Here is a 27,490-nt window from a genome sequence, read left to right on the forward strand (position 1 = left end):
CTTTAAAATATAATAATAATAACAACAACAACAACAACACCTAACTATTTCACAGGATGTTCTGAAATTAAAGGATACAATACCATGCAAAGTGTGCACAGTACATGGCATATAGTAAATGCTCAAAAAAGTAATTCTTCTTTATTAATTTCAAACAAGTTGCAAACAGATAAATTAAAATACGAAAATTCTGATTGGTTTTCAAGCTTCCTCTTTAAAAGCAACGAGACTTTTAAATGACATTATTCTCTCCTTACTCCCAGAAATGTCACCTACATAGGTAAACAGCTATAGCCATTGTTCCATATGAGGATACAGAGTTCATATTCTCAAATATACTATTCAAAAAGACACTAATCTAAACATTTGAATAAATGTTCACCAGGATTATTAAGTATGAGAGAAAAATCTACAGAATTATGACATGAATGATACCAACTGTACAGTAATTCTTTAAAAAGTTTTTTTTTATTACAGTTGACATACTGTTTCAGGTGCACAACATGGTGATTCAAAGTTGACATACCTTATGAGATAATCACATTAAGTCTAGTAATCATTTATCATCGAACAAAGTATATCATTGACTATATTCCCTGCTATACATTACATCCCCATGACTTACATTTTTTTAAAGATTTTATTGGGGAAGGGGAACAGGACTTTATTGGGAGAACAATGTGTACTTCCAGGACTTTTTTCCAAGTCAAGTTGTTGTCCTTTCAGTCTTAGTTGTGGAGGGCGCAGCTCAGCTCCAGGTCCAGTTGCCATTTTCTAGCTGCAGGGAGCACAGCCCACTATCCCTTGTGGGAGTCGAGGAATTGAACTGGCAACCTTGTGGTTGAGAGCCCACTGGCCCATGTGGGAATCGAACTGGCAGCCTTTGGAGTTAGGAGCATGGAGCTCTAATCGCCTGAGCCACTGGGCCGGCCCGTGACTTACGTTTTAAAACTGAAACCCTATACGTCTTAATCCCCTTTACTTTTCCATTTGTACCCCCACTGCCCTTCACTCTGGCAACCATCAGTTTATTCTCTGAATCTATGAGTGTTTCTGTTTTGTTTGTTCATTCGTTTTGTTTTTAACATCCCAGATAGGTGAAGTCATATGGTATTTGTCCTTCTCTGTCTAATGTATTTCACTTAGCACAATACACTCTAGATCTATCTATGTTGTTGCAAAAGGCAAAATTTCATACTTTGTGATAATTCAGTAATATTCCATTGTATGTGTATACATACATATGCATACACAATAATTTCTTTATCTATTCACTGAGGAATACCTAGGTTATCTCCAGAGCTTGGCTACTGTAAATAATGCTACAATGAATACGAGGGTGCATATATCTTTTCAAATTAGTATTTCTGTTTTGGGGAACAAATACCCAGAGGTAGAATTGCTAGGTCATATGGTAGCTCTATTTTAAAAATTTTTGAGGAACCTCAATACTGTTTTCCACAGTGGCTGCACCAGTTTACAATCCCACCAACAATTCATGAAGATGCACTTTTCTCCACATTCTCGCCAACACTTGTTATTTGTTGTCTATTTGATAATAACCATTTTGACAGGTGAGAGGTGATACCTCATTGTGGTTTTCATTTGTACTTCCCTGATAATTAGTGGCACTGAGCATCTTTTCATGGGTTTGTTGGCCATCTGTGTGCCTTCTTTGGAGAAAGGTCTATTCAGGTCCTCTGCCTATTTTTGAATCAGATTACTTGTTTGGTTTATTATTTTGAGCTATATGACTTTATATATTTTGGATCTTAATCCCTTATTGGATGTATCATTTGCAAGTATATTTTCCCATTCAGTAGGCTGTCTTTTCTTCTTGTTGATTGTTTACTTTGCTGTGCAGAAGTATTTTCAATTTCATGTAGTTCCATTTGTTTATTTTTGGTTTTGTTGCCCTTGCTTGAGAGGATATATCAAAAAATATATATATTGCTAATAGCAAGGTCAAAAATTCTACTGCCTGTGTTTTTCTCTAGGAGTTTCATGACTTCGGTCTTGTGTAAGTCATGTAAGAAAGTGGTCCAGTTTCACTCTTTTGCATGTATTTGTCTAGTTTACACAACACCATTTAGTAATGAGATTATTTTTCCCCATTGTGTAGTCTTTCCTCCTTTGTTGTAGATTAATTGACAAAAAAAAAAAAAAAAAAAGGTGTATTTCTGGGCTCTCTGTTCTGTTCCATGGATATATGTGGGGTTTTTTTTGTGTGTCCCAGTACCATACTGTTTTGCTTACTATAGCTTTGTAGTACAGTTTGAAACCAGGGAGTGTGATACCTCTAACTTTGTTCTGCTTTTTCAACAGCTCGTAGGCTATTTGGGGTTTTCCATGATTCCATATAAATATTATTGTTCTAGTTCTGTGAAAAATGCCATCGATATTTTGATAGGAATCTGTAGATTGCTTTAGGTAGTATGGATATTTTAACGATATTAATTCTTCCAATCCATGACCATGGTATAGCCTTCCATTTACTTGTATCGTCTTCAGTTTCTTTCACCAGTGTCTTATAGTTTTCAGAGTACAGGTCTGTCACCTTGGTTAAATTTATTTGTAGATACTTTATTCTCTAGTACACAACTGTAAATGGGATTGTTTTCTTAATTTCTCTTTTTGATAGTTCATTATTAGTGTACAGGAACACAACAGATTTATGTATATGAATTTTGTATACTGTACATTTACTGAATTCATTTTTTACTTCTAATTTTTTTTTTTTTTTTTTTTGTAGAATCTTTAGTGTTTTCTATGTATAATATGTCATCTGCAAATAGTTTTCTTTTTTCCTTTCCAGTTTGGATGTCTTTTATTTCTTTTTTTATTGCTATAAACTTCTTTCTTAGAACTGCTTTTGCTGTGTCCCATAGATTTTGGAATGCTGTGTTTCCATTTTCATTTGTCTCAATGTATGTTTTGATTTTCTCTAATTTCTTCATTGACCCATTGATTTTTTTAATACTTATGTTGTTTAGCATCACATATTTGTATTTCTTCCAGTTTTCTTCTTGTATTTGATTTCTCATTCATATTTTTGTGGTCAATAAAGATGCTTGATATGATTTCAATCTTCTTAAATTTATTGAGGCTTGTTTTGTGGCCTAACATGTGATCTATCCTATAGACTGTTCCATGTGCACTTGAAAAGAATGTGTATTTGGCTCTTTTTTGGATGAAATGCTCTGTACATATCTAGTAAGTCCACCTGGTTTAATGTGTCATTTAAAGCCAATGTTTGATTTTCTTTCTGGATAATCTATACATTGATGTAAGTGGAATATTATTAAAGTGCCCTACTACTATTGTAATCTTGTTAATCTCTCCCTTTATGTCTGTTACATTTGCTTTAATTTTTTAAATGTTCCTATGTTGGGTGCATAGAAGTTTAAAAGTGTTATATCCTCTTGTGGAATTGATCCCTTTATCATTATATACTGACCTTCTTTGTCTCTTAATAGTCTTTGTCTTAAAATTCATTTTGTCTGATATGAATACATTTGATTTGTAAAGTGGTCCCACGCAGTTTGAACAGTGTTTTTCAAGAGTCAACTGTATTTTTGATCCACAGTTGGGAATCTGCATTGTGGAGGACTGACTTAAGGTGTACTCACATTTTTGACTAAATGGCAGGTCGGCACCCCTAACCTCTGTGTTGTTCAACAGTTAACTGTATAGCTACCCTAGCTATCTTTTGGTTTCCATTTGCATTAACTATCTTTGTGCACACTTTACCTTTGAGTCTGTGAGTTTCCTTACATCTGAAATAAGTCTCTTGTAGGCAGCATATGGATACATCTTGTTGTTTTGTCCATGCAACCACCTTATGTCTTTTGATTAAAATTTTAGTCCATTTATATTTACAGTAATTTTGATAGATATGTACTTCTTATCATTTCATTGTTTTTTTCCTCCTTTTTTTAATTAGTTTCAGGTGTACAAAACAATGTAATAGTTAGACATTTATATCCCTCACAAAGTGATAACCCCTCTCCCCCAATCTACTACCCCTCTGATATCACGTATAGCTGTTACAATTCCACTGACTATATTCCTTATGCTGTCCTCTACATCCTGAGACCATATATATGTAAAATTATAGTTGACATTCATTATTATTCAGCTTCAGGTATACACTGCAGTGGTCAGGCATCTGTATCATTCAAGAAGTGGTCTCCTTAATAAGACACGTGTCCATTGGATGCCCTACAAAATCTTCACATTATTGATTATATTCCCCAAACTGTCTTTTGTATCCCTGTAGCAATCTTGTGGTTACCAATTCGTGTTTTCTAATCCTCTCACCTTCTCCCTCATCCCCACTCGGTCCTGTCAAGCAACCCTCAGTTTTTTTTCTCTATATCTCAAGACTGTTTCTGATTAGTTTGTTCATTTATTCTATTCTTTAGAGTCCACATATAAGTGAGATCATACGGTACTTGTCTTTCACCGCCTGACTTATTTCACTTAGCATAATGTTCTCTAGGTCCATCCATATAGTTGCAAATGGTAAGATTTCATTTTTCTTTATGGCTGAGTATAAATGGCCACTGTATAAATATACCACAATTTCTTAATCCAGTCATCTACTGATGGGCATTTCAGTTGTTTCCATGTCTTGGCTATTGTGAATAGCACTGCAATAAACATAGGGGTGCATAAATGTTTTCAAATTAGCATTTTGGATCTATCTGGATAGATAACTAAGAGTAGAATTGCTGGGTCATAAGGTAGTTCCATTTCCAGTTTTTTGAGATGCCTCCACACTGACTGCCATCGTGTTTGCACCAATCTGCAATCCCACCAACAGTGGACGAGGGTTCCCTTTTCTCCACATCATTGCCAGCATTTGTTGTTTGTTTACTTATTGATGATAGCCATTCATACCAGGGTGAGGTAGTATCTCACTGTGGTTTTTATTTGATATTTTATAGTTCTTTTCTGTTCTTTTCTTCTTCTTTTGCTTTCTTACCTTATGGTTGATGACTTTCTAAAGTGTTACGCTTAAATTCCTTTCTCATTATCTTTTGTGTGTCTACCGTATGTTTTTGTTTTGTGGTTACCATGAGGCTCATATATATATATATATATATATATATATATATATATATATGCCTATTTTAAGTTGATAGCAAGTTAAGTCTGAAAGCATTTTACAACTTTACATTTTTGATTTCACAATTTACATATTTTTATTTTTGGTACCGCTTAACTAATTATAATAGTTATAATTATTTTTACTACTTTTGTCTTTTACCCTTCATACTAGCTTTCTAAGTGGTTGATCCACATTCGGGTGTGGGGGCTGGCACCTTGGAGATGGAACCACTTTTGAGGGGTATTGGCACCAGCCAAGGTTGCTTGCTGGGTGTGACAGAGCTAGTCACTTTGGTTGGGTGCCCGCCAGGGCAGGCCGATTGGGCAGGATGGGTCCTCAGGGTAACAATGAGGTGGGATTAATGGTATTAACAAGGTTAATAAAGAGCATCAGTACTGGCACCTTCCAATGCCAGGCCAGTCAGGTGGAAAAAGTAAACAAACAAACAAACAAATAAACAAAACATGGTGTCACCAGTGCTTCCATCCCCAGAGAAATATCCAACAGCTCTGAGACTCGCCCTGAAGTTAGTCAATGTGTCTCTTTCATGTGCGACCCAAGTACTTTCAAACTGCTGCCTCTACACTGGGACTCAGAATGAATGAGTTTGTGCACAAGGCCTCTAGGAGTGGTGTCTTGGTTTCCTACAGCCCCTTGGATCCTCAGGTAGTATGCCCCACTGGTTTTCAAATCCAGATGTTATGGGGGCTTCCCTTCCCAGGAAAGGTATCCCAGGCTGGGGAGCCCAATGTGGGGCTCAGACCTCTCACTTCTCAGGGAGAACTTCCACAGTTCTGATATCCCTCCTGATTGTAGGTCACTGCACCAGGAGTGGGTCCTGACTAGACCTCATCTCTGCCCCTCCTACATGTCTTGATCTGAATTTTTCTTTGTATCATTAGTTGTAGAAAATCTGTTCTGCTAGTCTTCAGGTCGTTCTCAGCAATAGTTTTTTTATTCAGTTGCAGTTTTGGGGTGTTTGTGGGAGGAAGTGAGCTAAGGGTCTTCCTACTCTGCCATCTTGACCCTTCTCCACTTCAGTAATTTCTTGTGAAATGAATAGAAACCCTGATGACAATATTTTTCACAGAATATTTTTGAGGAATATATGTCTCCAATTACATCCTGAAGTGGGTACATCTAAATATAAACTAGCTAGAGAGTAGCAGAAACAAAACAAATACCAAATTTCACATCTAAGGTTCTCACTACAATTATAGTATCATTTGTTTTAAGAGTACCTAAGCCACTGTAGCAATGGCTAGTGAAAAACTTATTTTTATTTTCTAAGGTTCACATTTCATAGCAGAAGATTCTACCACATCTTACAGTGTACATACCTATATTAAGGGCCTACTCTGTATTATAATCCATTACCCATAATTATAAACAAAAGTCTAACTCATTCATTTGTAGTGGTACTTCCCCGATTTCGACAGAGAAAGGGTTTGCTTTAAAATTCTATAATAATAATAAATCACATAAGATTTTATAACTTTTATATTTGAAATTTTATTTTACTTATAAATGTTTGACCTCAAAAGTTGAGTTTCTTAATTGGGCTCAACATGTTAGAGAACAGGAGTAAATACTAGTAACTCCTAATACACACATAAATTCCAAACAGTTTTGGTAAAATCTACTTTAAATGTCTAAACATATCCACCTGCCCCTGGAAGCAGGGTCATTCAACAAATTATCACTGCACACTGAATTACATCTCCTCCTCAACAACCATTTGGGGGTCCTCGGGGTTCACAATGACTGAGTCACACACAAGGAAGGCTTGTCATGCTGTAAGAACTCCATTTCCTCCTCTAAATCCCAGGGCTCCGAAATCAAACATCACCATTCACAAGAGTGGAAAGTCAATCAGAGAAACATACAGTAAGTACCTTGATGTAAGACAGGGTCTGGATCTGGTACGGGGGGATGCAATGATAAATAAAGCTGAGTCGCTACTGGGACAGGGGCATGAAAACTGATCACTGACTGCCACAGAGATGCATTACTGAGGTGCTCAGAGAACACAGAGAAGGAAGGCACCCATTCTCCCCCATTCCTAGATAAGACCCACCTCTACCCTTCCCCAGGACTCTCTTGTTTATCTGCTCTATAAAATCGCAGCTTTCCTTCCTCTTCTTTGAGAAGTTCATTATAAATGAACCTTCTTATTGCAACAGCCTGAATAAAATTGTCTCCTGAACTGTCCTGTGAATTTTGTCTTCCACAAAGGGTATCACCTTGCTCTGACGGTAATCCAAAAAAAGGGAGTGAAGATTTCTGTTCCCAGGTGCAAAAGGGGATCAAACCATTTTGACAGGACAGCCAGCCACAGCATCAGATGATAAGACCCAGCTCTCACTACTGATCCTGGCCTCTCCTAATGCCGCATCAGATCAAATGTGACAGAGTGTGTCATCATGGACCTGTTAGGCGGTGAAACTGCAGGACTGGAGCCCAGCCCTTAAGAAAGCAATAAGTTCTGAACAGTGGTTTTCTAAAAGCTTATTGCTTTTTACCCAGAGGCTTCCCTGCAACATTCACTTTTAGGTTCTTCTGTGACTATACACCATGTGCACTCATACACACAATTTCCTCGCCTGCACAGAAAGCAAAGCAAACACACTTGCCAGTGAGTACCATGTTGAAGGGGCTTCAATGCACATTTTTTAAAAAGTAAGCAGCATCCTAAATTAGCAAAAACTGTAAAAAACTAACAGTAAAAACTGAGGCAACTGACAAAATAAATATATTTAATAACTTATTAAAGAAGGGGCCAGGCCAAATTTGGTCAGCTTCCTATTTTTATACGTAGTAAATCCTCACAGGCACAAAAAAGTTAAGTTTTTGTGTTTTACTGGCACAAAGACACACTCACTCCTTTATAGATTATCACTGCTTTTGTGCTACAGTGGGAGAGTTGAGTAGCTGCAATAGATGGAACATGATTTCACCTAATTTGTAGACATTCTACCCTTGTGCAACACAATAAAAATAATACCAGCCTCTACTGAACAGGAAGAAATGCTTAAACATTTCTATTTCCACCTTTTTCAAAAAAGGTTCCAAAAGTAAACTGAACAATGAATTGTGTTAAATTTGTTAATGAAGAACAGTCTCAAAAGGCCTTCTTAGAAAATCGCTAGTATGTTACTAGCTCTCAAATTTAATATATTCTTTTCATGAGACAATTTTTACATTTTCTTTGCAGAGTTCACTGGTTGGATTAAAAAGTGAAGCTCAGGAACTCCTAACTCACCCCACCTCCTCTGTGCCAACCCACAGCATCTCCTCCCTGCCCTGAGAGTCAGGAGGTGCTCCGTCAATAGGGGCGCCTCTTCCTTTCTCCCTTGGGGTAATGATGAAGTCTTGGCTCTCGTGAAATAAACTGGAAAGATAAATTCAAACAAGATTTGAAAGGACATTTAATAACAAGTTAAGGAACTTGTGTCTTAAGAGGAGAGGGACACGATCCATCTGTGGTTGGGATGGTAACTCTGGAGACCATGGGCAAGTGGATGGAGAGAGGAGATACTAGCAAGGACAGTAGTGGGAGATACTGTCACCCAGGCAGAGAGCATGAACACCAGAGACGTAACACAGACAATGACAGCAAGAGTGGGGAAGAGGGAACTGATGGGAAATACACTCTCAAGGTGGAAACAACTGAAATAAGTTTGTCAATTGCCTTTGAAGGTTTATTGTTTCTATTTTGTAGTTGTTTTATGTTCTTTCCTTTTAGAAAACGAGGACATTCTTAAGGAAATTTGAGGGGTTCTAAGCTCCTTAAGAACAAGGACCATGCCTTATTTATTTTTTTCCTATATCTATATCCAAACTGCATAGCACAGAGGTGGCATGAGGTGCAGAACTGACCAGGTGGAACATGAGAAACGAGAGAGAGTGGGGTGGGGCTCAGATCCTGCCTCTCACTTCCTAGCTGTTTGACCTTGACAGCTCTCCATTTTCTCAGTACAATATGAATCATAATGTCTAATTTATAGGGTTGTTTTAAGAATCAGAGGGAGAGAGAGAATATAGGTGTGTGCACGTGCACACACATTACAAAAAAGGCATTCTGTAAATAGAAACGTTACTAGTATGTTTCACTCATATTATTCAAATATGAATAATGAATGTTAAGCTAAAACTATAAAAGGTCTTTTTTATACAAAGTTGGTTTGGAAAGTCTCTGTCCCCACAACCTCCTCTCACTTTGGGAAACAGCAGTTATTGGGTTTGGTTCTCTTAAAAAATACTTTAGAAGGTTTATTTTATTCTGAAAGATGAGCAGTGGGAATCATTTTTAAGGAAATATTTTGAAATATTCCTTCAGGGAGGAAAAAAAACTACACTAAAGATGTGAGACACTTATACAGGCATACCTCATTTTATCGTGTTTCACTTTATTGTGCTTTATAGATGTTAGTTTTTTTTATAAATCGAAGGGAAGACCCTCCACCAACAAAAAGATTACGACATGCTTTACCGCCATACTTGTTTTACTGCAGTGGTCTAACACTGAAGTTACAGTATCTCCGAGGTTTGCCTGTACAGCAATCTATTGTTGTTCTAGCTTCATAAACCCAGTACTTTTCTCCTACACATCTCTTATTGAAGGCTACTACGTTTCAAGCAATATGGATGCTGATAAGTAAGGTAACTGAAATGTACATCTCTGGTAAGTGTTCACTAAGATACTGATTAAAAATAATGCTCAGTGGGTAGACCAGAGGGTCAGAGGGCCTGAGGTAGAATGGTAAAGGAAGAAGAAAATCAATGGTATTTCACCACTCTATCTTCTAAATACAAACTGAATTTAAAATATTAGAAAAACAAAATTAAGAGTGATTCCTTTGATTTTTGAGAATCATTCGAGAAGATCTCTTGTGATATTTATTTGTAAACAGGCACATTTTTCCAGATAGCACATGACATAGTTATTAATATTATGATTCTAGAGTTTTTTAGAATCATCCTATTACTACTAAAAAGTCCCAACAATAAAGAGTGCCCCATGTGCCCACCCCTTTAAGATGGAGAAAATTGTATTTTCTTCAGGATCAGGATCTTCCTCTAACCTACTCCAAAGACTAGGTAACCTTTAAATGACACAGCAATTTGTCTTTTCTCGAGGAAAACTAATCTCCAGAGTATAGTTTAGTTTACAATGCAGACTATCACCTGTGCTACATGATAGATTTAGTGTTAAGTTGGAAATGAACTACCCTGAAGGAGAAATTTAAAAACTATACTCTTTTTGAAATATCTACCTTTTTTGTTTTTCCCTCCTGTTTTGATTACATTAAATACAGAGCATTATAAAGGAGTAGGAACTTTACAATGTGCTGTGGGAAAAAGAAAATTTTGACTCAGTAAAAACTCCCCCAGCGTGGATTTCTTTTCATGGGATATGGACGTAAGTACATCATAGCAAGAAAGCAGACAGATAAGCCTTCAAGTATTACCTATCAACTTACTAAGACCATCTGGATTTTCAATATAAATCAAGGAAAATGGCTTGAAAGCTTACAGGTAATCGGAAAAACATTTTTCTCCCATGAGTCTGATGAGTGGAAAATCTTAGACAAGTCAATGACATTTAAATGTAAAATCCAAGAACTATTCTAATACTGTTTAAGATTTCAAAAGTCCTCTTTGGTTTCGAAAATAGAAGGCAGCCTTTATTTAAAGTCATGTTGAGTTAAATAAAGCTTCTTTTAAATAAGTCATCACAAGTAAAAAAAATAAATTTTACTAAAAATGGAATAGAGTTGTATATTATTTTAATATTCCTTCAGCTTACAGCTTGATAACGCAGGGATAGAGAAGCAAAGCAGCTTTAAACTTGACCCTTTGTTTTAATCTACTGTTTACCATAGGAGATATGTGTAACAGCCTCACATGTTGACAATTTTTGCAATTTTGCAACAACCTCAAGAATATTAGATATAGAAATGTTTTCTTTGCCGAAATTCATAAAATCGGGGGTCATCTTGCCGAGAAATGATTTGTCCATATCTATTTCAAGTTCATCCAGTAAATAACATGCATGCGTTACTTTGGGTCAGACAACACTGTGCCACCACATGAAGAAAATACAAGAGAAATGTCCAAAAATATTGAGAAAGATGACTACTTTCCTCTAAGTGCATCAGATGTCAACTATAATGTGCATTCTACTGCAATGCCATTATGCTAGAATTGGATTTCTAAAGAAACTTTTGGAAGGATTTCTATCAAAATATGATAAATACCTACCCTCTCTGACCTCTCTGCGGAATATGATTTGTTGAAATTGCTACAGGGAATATCAATTCACAGAAAAAGAAAATAACTTATGAGAAGCTAAGACTTGATGACCTAATTGCAAAATTACTGTATGAAAAAAAGAGAAAGATGCAGCTGTCCCTTCCTGTACACAACAGACATGACCCTCAAAGAGCTGGAGATAAATCAAATCAAATTTTAACTGAACAGGAGGGTCTTGTATAAATTTTGCTCCCTACGACATTCTTCCTTGCCAGGCTGGAGACTAAACTACCGGACAAAGGCAAAACAAGGAGCCACAATAACTCAGATTACTGGATGATTAGTTGATAAGATTAAACAACGCAAATTGTGTTGGCTTAGATGTTTTCTCATAGATTATACACTGCATAAGTAACTTGAACGCCCTGTCACAGGGAGGACAACCAGTGAGCCTAGATGAAATCTCAATGCGAAGCATTAAGGTAGTGCCTCTGGATTGCCACTTCTCACATGTGCCCAAATATTAAGACTTTAGTGACCAAAGGGCAGGGCTAACTGTCTCACTGATATTCTTACATTTAATAAATTTATTTTGGAAGTATCTAGGATCTATGTCATCTAGGTAATATGTACTGTAAAAAGGTGTGTGTGTGTGTGTGTGTGTGTGTCTGTAAGTTTTTTAAAGATGGGACACTTGAAAAAGGTATTTTCCTTTAAGAAAAAAAAAAAAGACTGTAAACATTTTTAAGTTTTCTGGATTGACCCCATGCTATAGACAATAGGTTTGTGGGGGCTGCTCCCCAGTGCCCTGCAGTCTGCTCTCAGTCTCTCCCTTGTTTGCCCCATCTTGTTGTTGCACTGAAGCTGCCCTGACAACTTCTTTCTCCCCAAACACTGTTTCTTCTTTCCCTGTTTTTGTGTGGTGGTTCTAACATCAACATGTGCATGTTTCTCTAGTGAGAGAAAGTTTGCCTTGTTTACATTTTCCCTCCAATGATCCTGCCTTAATACCCCACTACGGAGCAGAGAAAGGAATAGCAGAGAGGGTGACTTTTTTGACACTTTCCCCAAGCCCTGCCTAAGGAGTTTCTTCTGCTAAGACATGTGCCAGCAGAAGCCGTTGCTTTCCTTTCTTTCACCTCATCCCAGGAGGAGTACAGTTATTGTTCTCTGGTACAAGATAAGAAATCGGAAAAGTCAATTTATCGATTTATCAGTCTGTGGTGATGGATGTTAACTAGACTTACTGTGATAATCATTTCACAATATATACATATTTTGAATCATTATGTTGTATACCTGAAACTAATATAATGTTATGTGTCAATTATATCTCAATTTTAAAAAAGGAAATTGAAGAAGTCAATTAGTGCTGTCAAACAAGGTGGTATAAAGTATATGAATACACGACCTTCGTTAATGGATTCTTCCCTAAGATTGTCTTTGGAAGAATCCTGCCTGTTTGGTTGATTGATTTTACTTTTCTTGTTGTGGGAGAAACTAAGCTTAACTGTTACGAACTAAAGCTCCTGACGATGACGACTCTCTGCCCTTCTACATGCCCAGTACATTCAGAGATGACCATCTATCTCTAGTAATATAAGCAGACCAACTTTTAAAACCTGGCCTTACAGGTTACTCAGGAAAGAAACTCCAAATGCTTTAAGTTCATGTCTGTCAAACTGAGGGAAGCATATACCTCATGTCTGTCAAACTGAGGGAGGCCATGTACATGACATACTGATGGAACACATAAAGCCAATGAATAGACAATACAGATATTCAGAAAAAAACATTTTTAGAGTCAAGTGAAACAGTTATATTATAGAACAGCATGCAAACTTGTCTTCATTTCTAGGATAAAGCATAAAAATTGAAATAAATGTTGAGCTTACTGCAGCTGCCTTTTGGTACCAAGGTCCCAAAAGGCCAGCCTCTCTCCACTCACCTTTGATGTTAAGTGGAAAAGTTTGTGAATCACTGCCATACCTAGGTCTCTCTCAGGTTCTTACCTCTGCTATACATACAAGTTATGACTCTAATAATACTTATCTATGCAACATGAAATAAACTAGGAAGAAAACCACAAAAGATAACCAACAGAATGATAGAAATATTATTTTGTACTCAAACGTGCTTTTAATTCTAAAAGTACTAATTGTGTCCCTACTAATTCAAAGCTTAGTCTTGGTAACCTGGGATTAATAAAGAACTATTGTTCTTACTGCAATGTTTGAAAAATCTGGTACATGTACACTTTACAACTATTACCAAAACTCCCAAACAATTAATGTGGTTCACTTAATGATTCATACAATTTTATACTTCCTGTTCCCTCTGCCTGGAACACTCTTCCCTTCAGATCTCTGCATTGCTGATTCTTTCTCATTCTTCAAATTCACCTCTTCAGAGAAGCCTTTCCTAACCATCCCACCTAAAGTAGCCCTTTTTCTCAGTCCCTCTATCAATATGCTCTTGACTTATTTGTTTATTTCAAAGCCATTACTACAGTTTCAGTTACCTGATAATTATTTACTTTTATATCATTTGTTCGCCTCTTCCCAACAGAATGGGCCAGAACCTTATGTCTTATTTATTGCTACATCCCCATCTCTACCGAGTGTCAATCAATAAATATCTGCATAATAAACAGAAATTTAAAAAAAAAACACAGGCATTTCACACAGACTTTTAAAACTCCAAAAATATCAAGACTGCGGAGCTGTTATAAACTAGCTCTCTTTTCTTGCAAACCTACAAAGAAACTAAAGCTCAGCAACTCCCCCAAAATCTTTTTAGGGTTACAAACTTGAGATTGGGCCAGGGCTAGCCTTCATTTCCCTATCTCCCACTCCAGGGAGCTTTCCAAACCAAGCTGTTGTTTCTTCTAGTTTCACTTTATTAGTCCTACAGGATGTATAAACAGTGTTAAACACATGTGAAAACCAGTTGTTCGCTTTTCCCATAAACTGCCCCCTTTTTTTGCCGACTACAGTGGAGAAATCACACACTAAGGAGGGTGACCTTCATACCATGTGCAGAAGAAAGGAAGTCCCATTACAATCCAATCCTGTTCCACGGCATGGCCTGTGAGCCTCACCTCCGCTGTTAACATGGCCAGAGCAGCCGCCATATTCACTAATAAAGTGTGTTTTGAAACCAGGAGAAGCAAATGCCATGTGCATTGACATATCACACATCCAAAAAATTAATTTAACAAATACGTAATTCAGTAGTTATGCCTATTTTCCTCAAAGAGATCAAATATAAACTCAAGTAACAACAACAGCAACAAAAAAAAGTCCTACAAAAGGAGAAGGGTCACATAAGCAAGTACCATAACAGTCACAAGTCCCAAATCCACTGGAAACTCCTAGAGATGGATGTGTTTTACTGATCTGGAATCAGATCTATTTGGCAAGCTCACAGGTAGCAGGTAACGTCTAACATAAAGCATTTCTCCCTAAAAGAAACAGGGGCCTCGTTAAACAACTTCTTTCCAACCTTCTGGAATATCTGAGTGTTTCGTGGAGGCTAGGTCAAGGCCGCCACACTCCACTGCCCAGAGTTCTTAGGCTTGAAGTCATGGCTCACAATTCACTGCTCTAGGATCCAAAGGCGATTAACTCAAGTCACTGTCTAACCCTCCAGCGCAATGGCTGACTAATCTTCTCAGAGCCAGGACATTTTTATTATTGCAAAGTTAGTTGTTTCTTCATTGTATTTGTCCATCTAGCCTATCATTTTTTAATGTACACTGAGAGCCCAGGACCCTCCCAGTTTGTTAACACAGGCACTAGCACCTGTCTCTGCTTTCCAACTAACCTGACCTAGAATTTTGCTCCTGGACATGAGAATGCTGAAATAAAATTCATGCTTGTGTACCACATGTCTCACTGTGGTCAAATTTCTCAATCAAGGCCCAAAATTACTACTAACACTGGCCAATATGTCTGTATGCATTCATTTCATAATGCTATTAATTCTGTACTTTTAAAAAAGAACATGAGATTAGTTTTAAATTAAGCAAGATGATAGTACTCAAATAATACAAATCCAGAAATGGATAATTATTAATTCCATTAAGTTACAAAGTGTACAATATTTACCCAAGCACGACACAAATGTTATTAGGAGTCAGTGGATAACATTACAGTATTTTAAAAAACCTGTACCAAATGTGTATATAGAGCAACATTAAGAAATAGGTAAGTAGCTAAATACTTTATCTGCACCCAAGAAATAGTACCCTGTTTCACTCCCAAAGATTTCTGATAAAAACTAAAGCAGATGCAGAAAACTGCAATCTTATGTACCTCAAGTTTCTAAAGAAATTCATTTGGTTATACGTTCCAGATAGTCACGAAACTCAGTGTCCATCATCAACAACTGCATGGCTAGCCAGTCAGACAAATTTTTAAAAGTCATCAAAAAAAACTACATGTGCAATGCTTTGTAGTAAAATCAATATTATACCTACTCTTAAATAAGAAGGTTTTTTATTATTATTAAGTTGTCTTGTCCTTCATATAAATTAATAAAAACTTAGGTTCTGAGTAGTATTTAATAACCTAATACTCTGAAAAGTTTTCCACTTGCACATTATTAGCCTATGGGTTTCAAGTGTACTGATTACTACAAAACCTCGTATTTCATTCAAGCTACTGCTAAGAGGAATTTAGACAGGAGTATATAGTAAGTTATTTGTAATTTAGATAGACATTTACAAATCCTATTTTAAAAATTAACGCAATGTTGAATTCTAAATTACTCTATTAAAGCAGAATTCCTTTTAGTAGTGGCACTAATGTGCTATTCTGGAAAAGCTGACAATACCAGGCACACAGTATATGCTCTAAAAATGTTAGAAATGACCTTCACCTAGAATGGGCTCCCAATGAGTCTGAGCAAGGAGATAATAACATCACAATATTGTGCTGCATTTATATAAAGTTAAGTCAAGCCATGTACGGCTAACACAGTGGCCAGCTTCTGCAAAGTGTTTATTCTATTGTTTTAGGAAAGCATAACCTTCAGCTCCACCAAAAATGGTAGAAAAAGGTGAGTGAATAGACCTTCCAACACTTGCGTACGACATATCAGTAAAGGGGTGTGTGCGTTTGGCAGTTTCTCGGGTATGAAAAATAATTTGAGTAATATAAGTCAGCATATCCACTTAAGCTACCAATTAACGTAGAGGCAAAAAGGTCCAGAGAAAAACAAAACAACTTTGAGAAATGTGAAGCTGGCAGGCTGTTGTTGAAAAAACATGTATTGTAAAATAGCTACCTTTTCCTATAATTTGCATCCTACAAATTGCTTAGCCAAACCACTGTCAAGATTATAGATCCTGCCTGAGAATTTTGTAGATCCGTACATGATTTCTTCTCTGAAAATAAACCCATCGACATAAATTAACTAGAAACTTCCTCTTTTTTGATTTTCTGACATGGCAAAATTTCAATTAGACAAATATCTTAAAGATAACAGGAAAATACAAAATTATCCCCAAACTAGTATATGAAAGTATTCTTATTCCCCAAACTAGTATATGAAAGTATTCTTATAAAATTAGTATGAAAATTAATGTAACACATGTAAACAGGTATTTAATTTTACTAAACTGATTTATTTTGACAATAGTTCACACTGACTTTTTAATTAATATGGAAGGTCAATAATGTGCATGTATCTTTATATATGACAATTTACATATAAAATAAACATACAATCAAAAACTACCCATATACACAAAATAATGACAACTATGCCACGTACATTGAATTTAGAAGGAATAAAAGGGATTATACAAAATTTTAAATACTAATTATGTGTTAGAATAGTTGCATGATGGGGATGTTTTTCGTCATTCTTTTGTAACATTATATATTTAAAATATATTTATTATATGTATTTATAATAAATTATATAATAATAATTATAAATAATTATATAATAATAAATTTTATTTATAAAATATATTTATTATATATTAAAATATATTTATTTCATTTTGGTTACACACATAAAACCACTCCATAATTTAGAGATTAAATAAAACTAAAATATAATTTCTCAATAAAACCACCATGTAGTTTGTAAATTCATATAAGTACGAAATCCACATACCTGAGCCAACCTCTTTTTCCTCTTCTTCAATGTTGTTTCTGATGCTATCATATTCTTCATCAATGGTCTGGTTACCACGCATCTGAGATAAAATTCTACGGGCCTTCTGAGTCTGTCCTTTCTGAATAAGCCATCGAGGGCTTTCAGGTAAAAAAAGAAAGCCAAAAAACTGTATAACTGCTGGAATTGCTGCAAGTCCCAACATGTACCTGCAATAAGAAATCCACAGATTATTGTAAACTTTGGTCTTATTAGCACCACATTAAGAATAACAGTTAATGCTGTATTAGAATGATTTTCATTCAATTATGTATATATGTGTGTGAGTCACCAAAAAAAAAGGATATTTTTATGCTATAGTGAAATTGAAAAATGAGAAAAATCTGATTCTTCTCTATCTCACACAAATTACAATGAAAAAGAATGGGCAAAAGTCACAATTATGTATATGCATTCTAAACAAAACACATCATGCAAAACATCACAATAACTATCCCTATCCAGTACTAACATATGTAATTCTGTATTCTACAATATAAAATGGGATTAAGACAAAACTCTCTGATTTGTTTAAAAGATACACTTTTCATTTAAATAAATGCACTAATTGATTTCTTTAGGTATTTCTGTTCTGTGAATGCTTAGCTATGATTTCATTTTGCCATCAAGCATCATGTTCACCCTCATAAGTAGAAACCCAAGGCAGAAAAATGATAGACTCAGAAGCAAATAATAGTTATTAAAATGATAGAAATGCAAACAAAAATGCTCATGTTTTAATTGTCATCTTCTTTAAATGTCTATATTTAATGGCTGGGAAAATTCTACATAGCAAATAAGTATATCATTTTAAATCCACCAGAAAAACAACAAAAGTAGTGATATTAGTACATCAGTATCAAAGATCTCTCCATATTATTCTGACCACTGTACTGATTTCCTAACATCTCTAAGATTCAATCTTTTTGAACTGAGGGGTTAGGCTAGATAAACTTCAATGTCTCTTTCAACTGAAAACTGTGAATCTTGACACCCGGATGTTTTCTGTTGATCCAAGTTCCCCGGGTATGTTCCATGGTAGGTTCATGATGGTAGAGCTCAGAAGGCCAACTCCAAATACTGAACAACCGTGCTCACTGGTACTCATAGTTCAGTGAGAAGTCACTTGACTCGATGTGCTTTTCAAAGTTATTCTGACTTTTATGCTGTTAAACCCAAAGCATAGCAGCCTCAAAGGCTACGGATATAAACATCTTGTGAAAAGGTCCATTATTTTTCAAGTTAGTTTATTTTAATTCTGAAAACAGCAGAAAAAAATATATAACTGTCACATGAGTGTTAAGAATAACTCCTAGTCCAAACAATAGCTAAAACTACATGTGAAAACAGAAAAATTAACTAAGAAAGTGAAGAAAGCATTTATGAGTAACTAACTGAATGAATCACTGGACCTACAGTATTAAAAGAAATCTGTTTTACACTTTAATCCATGGACTATGATAATTATACCAATACTGAATCACTTCTTCCTCTGCTCACCCACAAAACATAATGTTTTAACCTCAATTTATGTCACTGTACCTTGCATTACAATAAATTATTTACCTATCCTACTTGACTGCATACTTAACTTTCTATGCAGCACATACTAAAGTATCTTGAACACAGTAGGCACTTAGTAAATGTTTTATGAAATGATGCAAAGGCAGCTATATATCTAAACTTTCTGTATTAATTAAAGAGCAAGTAGCTGTGCTTCATAATCATATAGCAATATCTTATGCAGTAACTCTTCTGGACCATTTAGCTCTGCAAACTTACTTGCACAGTGATTCGTGACAATAAAACTATTTGTTATTCTAGATACAACTAGATCTTCTCTTCTGAAAATGACTCATCTAAAGACTTCCTAAGAATCTTCAGATGAGAGCCAGAGAGATCAACTCAGGCAAATGCATATTTCTGGTCTCTTCCCCTTAAGATATTAACTTATATAACCAAATCTATTACTTAAATGTATGTTTTATTGCTGTAAATGAACGAAATTTCTATTTGGTTGTATACTTTCTTAAAGACAGTTGTACATAATTATATTGCCAATTATTTAAAAGAAAAGCAATAAAATGGTAAACACCAAATATACTGGATTTGGAAATAAGTTTTAGAAGTCCTAAAGAGGAAAACCTTTACATTTTGTTTCTCTACCTCTCATAATCTTTCCTTTTGTTCTCCAAACACCCTTTGTGATGAATTAAGATTAAAGACCTGCACAGAATACTTGAAAGAAGCACTTGAAATGGATACAGAAATTGAATCATTTTCAGGTCCAAAGAAGCTCACATAATATTTTGTACTTTACTACTCACTATTTCATCCTAGAACACAATATTTTTAAAAACTAAAAAGAAAATGGAAAAGACAAAAAGAAAAACGCAAACATACATATTAGCCTGTTTCTTAAGCCAGCTATAGAAAACCGATTACTTTAGCCCTCCAGCATTTGAAAACAGAATGCCCTCCAGCATTTGAAATCCATAAGTGCCAAGAGTCTAGGTCTAAAATTTATAAGTCGGTGCTCTAATACCAGGATGGGGAAAAGGAACTCGCACCTTGCTGCCAACCTTTAAAGATATTAAAGACTGGTTCCAGAGATTAGTCAAAATAAAATGTTTTATACATTGGCATCCCAATGTTTCTCTTCTAAAAGTAAAACAAAAGAACTTAGTTTACTTTATTTTAATTACCTTTCATGATAAAAATATTTTGATACAAATAAATTTCCAAGGCTTTGTGGAGGCCAAATATACAAGATAGTGGGTAGCTGTGGTTTATGATGGAAAGAGCATAGGAACAGGTCTGGGTCACATTTCAGCTCTGGGTTTACTAACCACAAAATCCTGGTCAAGTTACTTAACATTTTAATGCACAGGTGACCATCTATTTCATAGGACTGGTGGGATAATTAAGTGAAATCGTTCAGTTGGTACCTAAAATGGAGAAGATACTCAGCAAAAAATATATTTACCTCCCTGACTCCCTCTTCCCTTAACCAGCTCAATGCAACCTGTCTAACACGGCTGTATCATCTACCCAAACTTACGGTAGGAAGAACTAACCAATTTCTTTCTTGAGGAAAAACCATTACTCTGATGATGTGCAGACTGCAGATAAATAAGAGGTTTCTTTGATGTTGTACTGATGAAAATTTTATCATGAGACTGACTAAAAAGAGCAGGAACTCTCTAGCCTTAGTCAAGGCAGTATTAGGGACTCGTTATCAGTCCTCTAAATCCAAGGAAATCAGGAACAAGATAAAAGACAAAGAATGTACTGATAGGACAAAGAGTATATTGATAACACAGGGCAGTCAATCCCAAACAAGTAGTCCCCTGCTAACATGAGGATCTCATTATTGTAAGTTAAATCAAGGGTTCTAAACCCTTGCTTCACATTAGAGTCACCCAGGGGGATTTTAAAACACCAGTATCCAGGCTCTACTCAACCCAGGGATTTTAATTAATTGGTCTGGGCTCCTGTCCCAGGGGATTCTATTTTAGTACAAGCTCCCTGGGAGGTGCTAATGTGCAGTGAGGTCTGAGAACCACTGATCTAAGGTTTTAAGAACTCAGGGGGTGAAAGTGAACAGTAAGCACCCAAGGTCCACATCTTAGGCAAAAGCCATTATCTCCTGCAGGCAAGAGAGCACACCAAGCTGACAGAAAGGGAAAGTAGGTTTACTGTAGCAAAAAATGCCAGGCTTTCATGAGGAGTGAAAAATCTTTAGAACGTTCTCAGCACCATGATCCCCTCTCTAAACTCAAGTTCACAAATAAGCTCTTTTCTGGCCCAACTAGCAGTACCAGCACCTGCCTATCAGAAAACTAAGGAGGGGCCCTCAAATCGAACGCTTTCAAATGGTGCGGTTGGGCCACCACAAGAGAGACAAGCCCAGCTATTGCACCTCAGGTTAAGCCTTCTTCCCAGTGTCAAGAACTGAAGCTCTGTGAATCAAAGACCCTGCATTCCTGGGTGCCTGCCCTCTGCCCCACAGTGGCTGAGCTGACCTGCTGCCGCTGCTGCCATCAGAGGGCCGGTTCCTCACACAAAACCAAACAAGCCCTTCACTGAACTGAACATTCGCCATCATTCTTGCTCTAAAGGAATCAGATTGCTCTCACTTATGAAACTAAAGACAAGCATCCTCTAATAGATGGTCATTAAAGACAGAATTTTACAACTCATAACTTTTCCCTTTCTCTTAACTGATAACATGGTTATCTGATAACATGGACTAGTGAAAACACAATAAACATGTCACTGATTTTCCAGTAGTTCCACAAGGGTGCTGGTTATGTTCCAAGTACATGAAAATCTACTTGAAAGTACAAACTCATCTTGAACATATAATCATTTAACAACAATAACAACAATAGTAATAGCTAGTACACAGCTCTAGTTACTATGCACCAGGCACTGTTCAAAGGGCTTAAGATACCTTAACTCATATAGCTTCACAACCCTACAAGGTAAGTACCATCATTATCCCCATTTTAAAGGCAAATGAGCTACAAAGAATAGAACTAGTATCAAAATCCAGGCAGTGTGGTTCCTCTAATAAATTTTTATTGTAAGTCAAGCTATAATAAATGTTTAATAATCAGTTAACTTAATTCTGCAGAATTCCTAAGAGGGGACACTAATTTGCCTTGGTCTCATCTTTAAAGACTTCTGAGAATCCCTTTAGAAGTTTTATTGTTCACTCACCTCTGCTAATGCAGTAAAGCACTGCAGAATAACTGGGCAAAGAGGTTACGGGGGAGCAGTCACCCCTAATCATACCAGGCCCAGCACCTGACACAGAAACACTCACTGGCTGGGGAACTGCAGCCTGGATTTAACTAATACAGACCCACCAGTGGCAAACGGAATATCTTATTATTCTCTTGACTCTAATGTGTTACTATGAAAACAGCTGAATATTAGTTAAAAGAAAATATCTCTCATTTGTAAGGGTAAACATGTACTGTTTGCTTTGGACACTGTGCCAAACTGAGTTTTATTTGATTTTTCTTTAACATACATAGTAAACATTTCATGTAGGAAAAAATATAGGTAACAACAAAGTAGATAGTTTAAAAGATGACTTGGAGCAAAACAATTTTGACTTGAGGATTTTTTTTTTTCCACAATGAGAATAAATTTTTAAAATATTTTATATAACGAACATTATATATCTAAAGTTATTTTTCTCTACATTTTGTCTTTTAATCTCTGCCTCCCACAGGCCTACCCGGGCCTCTCCTTCCAAAAGGAATTGTGCAGAAGGAATTAGATCCTGCATCCATGTTCTGTTTATTTCTCTTCACCCTCTGTTCTTTTTCTTACTTAAATCCCCAAATGATATGAAGTTTGACAATGCGTTACCATAGAAGAGCTCTATGATTTATGGTTTTAATTGTAAGTCAAGCTATAACAGAAAAACTATTATAGCTAAGGGAACTGTATTACATTATATTATATTTAAAACAAATTTTATGCAATTGATGTTATAGTTCTTGAGGCGCTGAATTCTACTAAAGGAAGAAATGTTTTACTCTGAGAAGCACAGAAAAGGTTTTTTTAGACAGTGCAGTCATTTAGCCAATTATCCTCTGAATATACCATGAGGTATAGTTCAATAATCACTCTCTTACTTGTCTCCCAACCTCATGCTATCATAAGTATACATCCTCAAACCAAATCTCCACCTTATATTTTTCTAGTCACAGAGAATCTTGATATTTGTCGAAACACTAAAATTAACTCAGTGACAACCTCTGAAAGTGTTCTGAGTATAATGAGGGTTATCAGCAATGTTCTCTAATATCCAACAGTGCCTTATAATAAAGTGAAAAAAATCAAGTGACAAAACTGTAGTTGTAATTCCACTAGTTTTATTTCCATCCTCTGTCTTCTAGCTTGCATTCTGTTTATATCTGTCACTGATTTACAAACCATGTCCATGTTTGCTCATTCTGAATACCTCAAATAAGTTAGAAGAATATCATAAATATTAAGATGCTATGCTTTATTCTTTAAAACTCTGCAGTTTCAAACTGGCATCCTTTCACATATAACTATAAAATGAACTCTAAACATTTTTTTCCCCCAGAAACAGTTCATTGAAAATAAAAAGGGGGTGCAGTTAGAATCAATAGTAAATGCTTTGAAAATGTTACCTAATGAAGATTTACTGTATTTTCTTGGAAAGCAAAGACTAAATTTCTTGTAATCTTTCTGAGCTGTTTACCCAGCAAATATCTGAATGTATGTTAAGTGTCAAACTCTAAGCCAATCACTGAGCATTATGAATAAACCAGAGATGGTGTAGTGCTGTTTCAACCCAAAAACACCCCCAAAGCTGACCCTTTCCCATTATATTTACCATCATAGGATAGCAAAACATTTTCCCCTTAAAAAGGTATACTCCAGTGCCTTCAAACCACATCCAAGAACCCTGTTCCTTCAGCGCTACAGCTAGAGCTACCTGACTTCTGGATTTTGAGTTTTTTCATATGCTTCTTTCAAGTTATAATCACATGAGTGATGTTTTTACTAAAATGTCTCTATTCTTGGATTTGCAAAAGAAATGGTCATCATCAAAGCATATCAACGACAAGATAATTACATGACAGTCATCAAACATAAATTATGATTTATATAATATAAATCACATATTACTTAATATATGATTTCTTAATGCAAAAGCTTTAAATGCAAAAAAAGAACACTGAATTTAGCCACCTGCTATCGTTACAACTCATTTGATGACATACTTTTCAATTTCAGCTCATGACTCACAATTCCATTTTAACAGATAAGAAATTAAAATAATAAAACATGCCAAACTGAGGCCCCAGGCTGGAAAATTAATTTTTCTCTGCCATTGAGGACCATGTAGAATATCAACACTGAAGACTGATAAACCTGATAACGTGGTGGCAGCTAGAGAGTAACACAAGACTATGGGTGAAGGTACATAAGGAGGAAAAAAAAAGTCAATGCATCACAGTTGAAACATTTTAAGTAAAAAACAGGTGATATATGATCAGCAAATGAGTGATTTTTGTATTACCCACTGAATATTTCTGTGTAAACTATAAAAAAAAAAATCTCTGCCAAATATGTAAACATAAGAAAGTATTAACTGTGTAGCTAGGGGAAAACACCTCAAAATAATTTGGTATATAAGGTAGGTGGTATGACCAAGGTTATTTAGAGTACTGTAATTATAGTAGAAGAAGCAAGGTACAGTTGCTTTGACAGAATAAGATGTGATATTATTTAAACAAATGAATTATTTTGCACAGATATTAGGCAGCTAGTTTTAAACTACATGGCAAAATATACTTGATTTACACAAAACTCACAGTACTACTGGGTAGTGGTGAAAATAATGCACACACAACCATACCTACACCATATCCTTTTTTTCGAACTGAGAATCTTCCATATGCAAAGCTCTGGGCGAGGGATTATGGAGATACAGTAATGATTAGCAGACATCCCTTGCTTCAAGAAACTTATGCTCTAATAATCAGCAAACAAAACAGGATTATTTAACTGCTAAAACTGAGGTTTAAGCATGGTTTAAGAGTAGGGAGAAAAGTTATTTCAACAGAGGGTATTAGAAATACTATCATGGCAGAAACAACACAAATTATTTGTTAGTCAACGCAGAAAAGCAATATAATACAGGGAAACAATGGAGGGTCACAGTAATGGATTTTTTCCTTAGGCAAAATTTGCATACAACAATATAAAGAGATCCAAGGTGTATCATTCTATGAGTTCTGAGAAATATATACACCCTTGTAACTACCATCCCAATCCAGAAACAGAACATATCCATGATTTAAGAATGTTTCCTTACACCCACCACTTTCCAGTTAACCCTCAATAACATAGACAGAATTTCTGTCCCTAAAGTTTATGTTGTACACAGCACTATGTTGTACACCTGAAACTAACACAATATTGTATGTCAAGTATAATTGAAAAATAAATTTAAAACAATAAACTATTCATCTTTTCAAAGAACATTGTTTAGTTTTTCTATTGTTTGCCTGCTTTCTCTTACATTGACTTCTATTTATTAAATTCCTTCTATTTACTTTGTGTTTAATATGCTCGTATTTTTCTAGCTTTTTAACATGAAACTTAGATATTTTTTCCTATTCTCTCATATGATCACTTTAGTATATGTTTTCCTCTAAGTACTGCCAAAGCTGCATTCCACAAATTTTGATATATTTTATTTTCTTTTCGTTCAAAATTATTTTCTGATTTTCCTTTTGATTTCCCCTTAGCCCCATGAGTTATTTACAACATGATGTTTCAATTTCCAAGACTTAAAGGCTATCTTATTGTTATTAATAGCTAATTTAATTCTGCTGTGGTCAGAGGATATCCTTTATTAAGATTTCATTTTTTAACATTTATTTTATGACCAAGGATATGGTCAATTTTAAAGAATGTCTGATTTGAACTTTAAAAAGAATGTATATATTGTACCTGTTGGACGGAGCACTCCACAAATATCAATTATGACAAGGCAGTTAATAGTGCTGCCCAGTTTTTCTGCAACCTTACTTTTTTTGTCTAGTTGTCTTATTAGTTGCTAAGAGATAAAAATTCTTTAATATGAGCCTGTATTTGTCTATTCCTTCTTTTAGTTCTATTAAATTTTTATTGTGGTAAAATATAAATAAAATTGATCATTTTAACCATTTTAAGTGTATAAATCTGCAGCATTAAGATTCACATTGCTGTTCAACTACCATCTGCTAATTTTTGTTTATGCATTATGAAGTTCTCTTATTAGGTAAATTCCAGACTTTGTATTATTATTTCTGGTGAATTTGCTCTTTTATCATTATGAAATGTTCCTCTTTATCTCTAGTATACCACTTGTCTTGAAGTCTACTTTGTCATTATTAATACAGACACACCAGCTTTCTTATATATGTATAGTATACCTTTTTCCATTCTTTTACTTTTAGCTTATCGATGGCATTATACTTAAAGTGTCGCTTTTAGACACCATAGACTTGTGTCATGCTTTTTGTGCACAGTAATTTTTTACATTTAATGTAAATGTTGATATAATTGGGTTTTAAGTCTACCATTCTGCTATTTGCTTTCTGTTTGTCCCATCTGCTCTTTATTCCTGTTCTTCCCTTCTTACCTTTGTTCAGCTTATCCAAGTATTTTAAGTATTTCATTTTAACTCTTATTGACTTTTTAGCTCTATCCTTTTATAATATATTCTAGTGGTTGTTCTAGGGATAAAAACATGCATGTGTACTACCTAAATATTGTTAACTCTTCACAAACATGTATAATTTCCATTTACTGCCACCAACTTCTTCACTATTGTGCTCATCTATTTTATAGCTTCATATATTATAAATCCCACAACACATTTAAATGTAAACAGACATATGCCTTTTGAAAAAATTGAGAGAAGAAAAAAACGAAAGCCCTTCATATTTAGCCTCCTATTTATGACAGCTGGTGCTCTTCTTCCTAACTATAGATGAGCTTTCATCTAGTGTCATTTCCCTTTAGTCTGAAGAATTTGCCATTTCTTATAACACAGGTGGTTGGGTGGTGAAAAATTCTCTTAATTTTAGTTTACTGAAAATGTTTTTATTTTCCCTCTACTTTTGAAGAATATTTTCCTACTGGGTTGACATTTTTCTTTCTCCTGACCTCCATTGTTTCTAATGTAAAGTCACCCATTACTTGCACTGCTGTTCTCCTTCAGGGATGTGTCTTTTTCTCTTGGATCATAATTTTCTCCAAATCTTTCTTTTTCAGCTATTTGATTATGATATGCCTGGGTATGCTCATCTTTGTATGTATCCTATTTGGGACTCATTGTGCTTCTTGAATCAGGAATTAACATCTTCACCAAATTTGGGAAATTTTCAGCCATTATTTCTTTACATA

The 27,490-nt window shown here is 35.4% G+C and overlaps 1 protein-coding gene across 1 annotated transcript in view; it reads right to left on the reverse strand.

Annotated features, from left to right (window-relative positions):
- The window catches only part of SLC2A13 (solute carrier family 2 member 13), a 309,333-nt gene that overhangs the window by 222,655 nt on the left and 59,188 nt on the right, over positions 1–27,490 (reverse strand). Inside the window, exon 3 of the mRNA XM_019736318.3 lies at positions 17,498–17,706. Coding sequence (XP_019591877.2) covers positions 17,498–17,706 — 209 coding nt within the window. The remainder of the gene's footprint in view (positions 1–17,497; positions 17,707–27,490) is intronic.

Source organism: Rhinolophus sinicus, chromosome 1 (assembly GCF_057876585.1).
Source record: "Rhinolophus sinicus isolate RSI-liver-muscle chromosome 1, RSI-T2T, whole genome shotgun sequence".
In the NCBI taxonomy this organism is placed as follows: domain Eukaryota; kingdom Metazoa; phylum Chordata; class Mammalia; order Chiroptera; family Rhinolophidae; genus Rhinolophus; species Rhinolophus sinicus.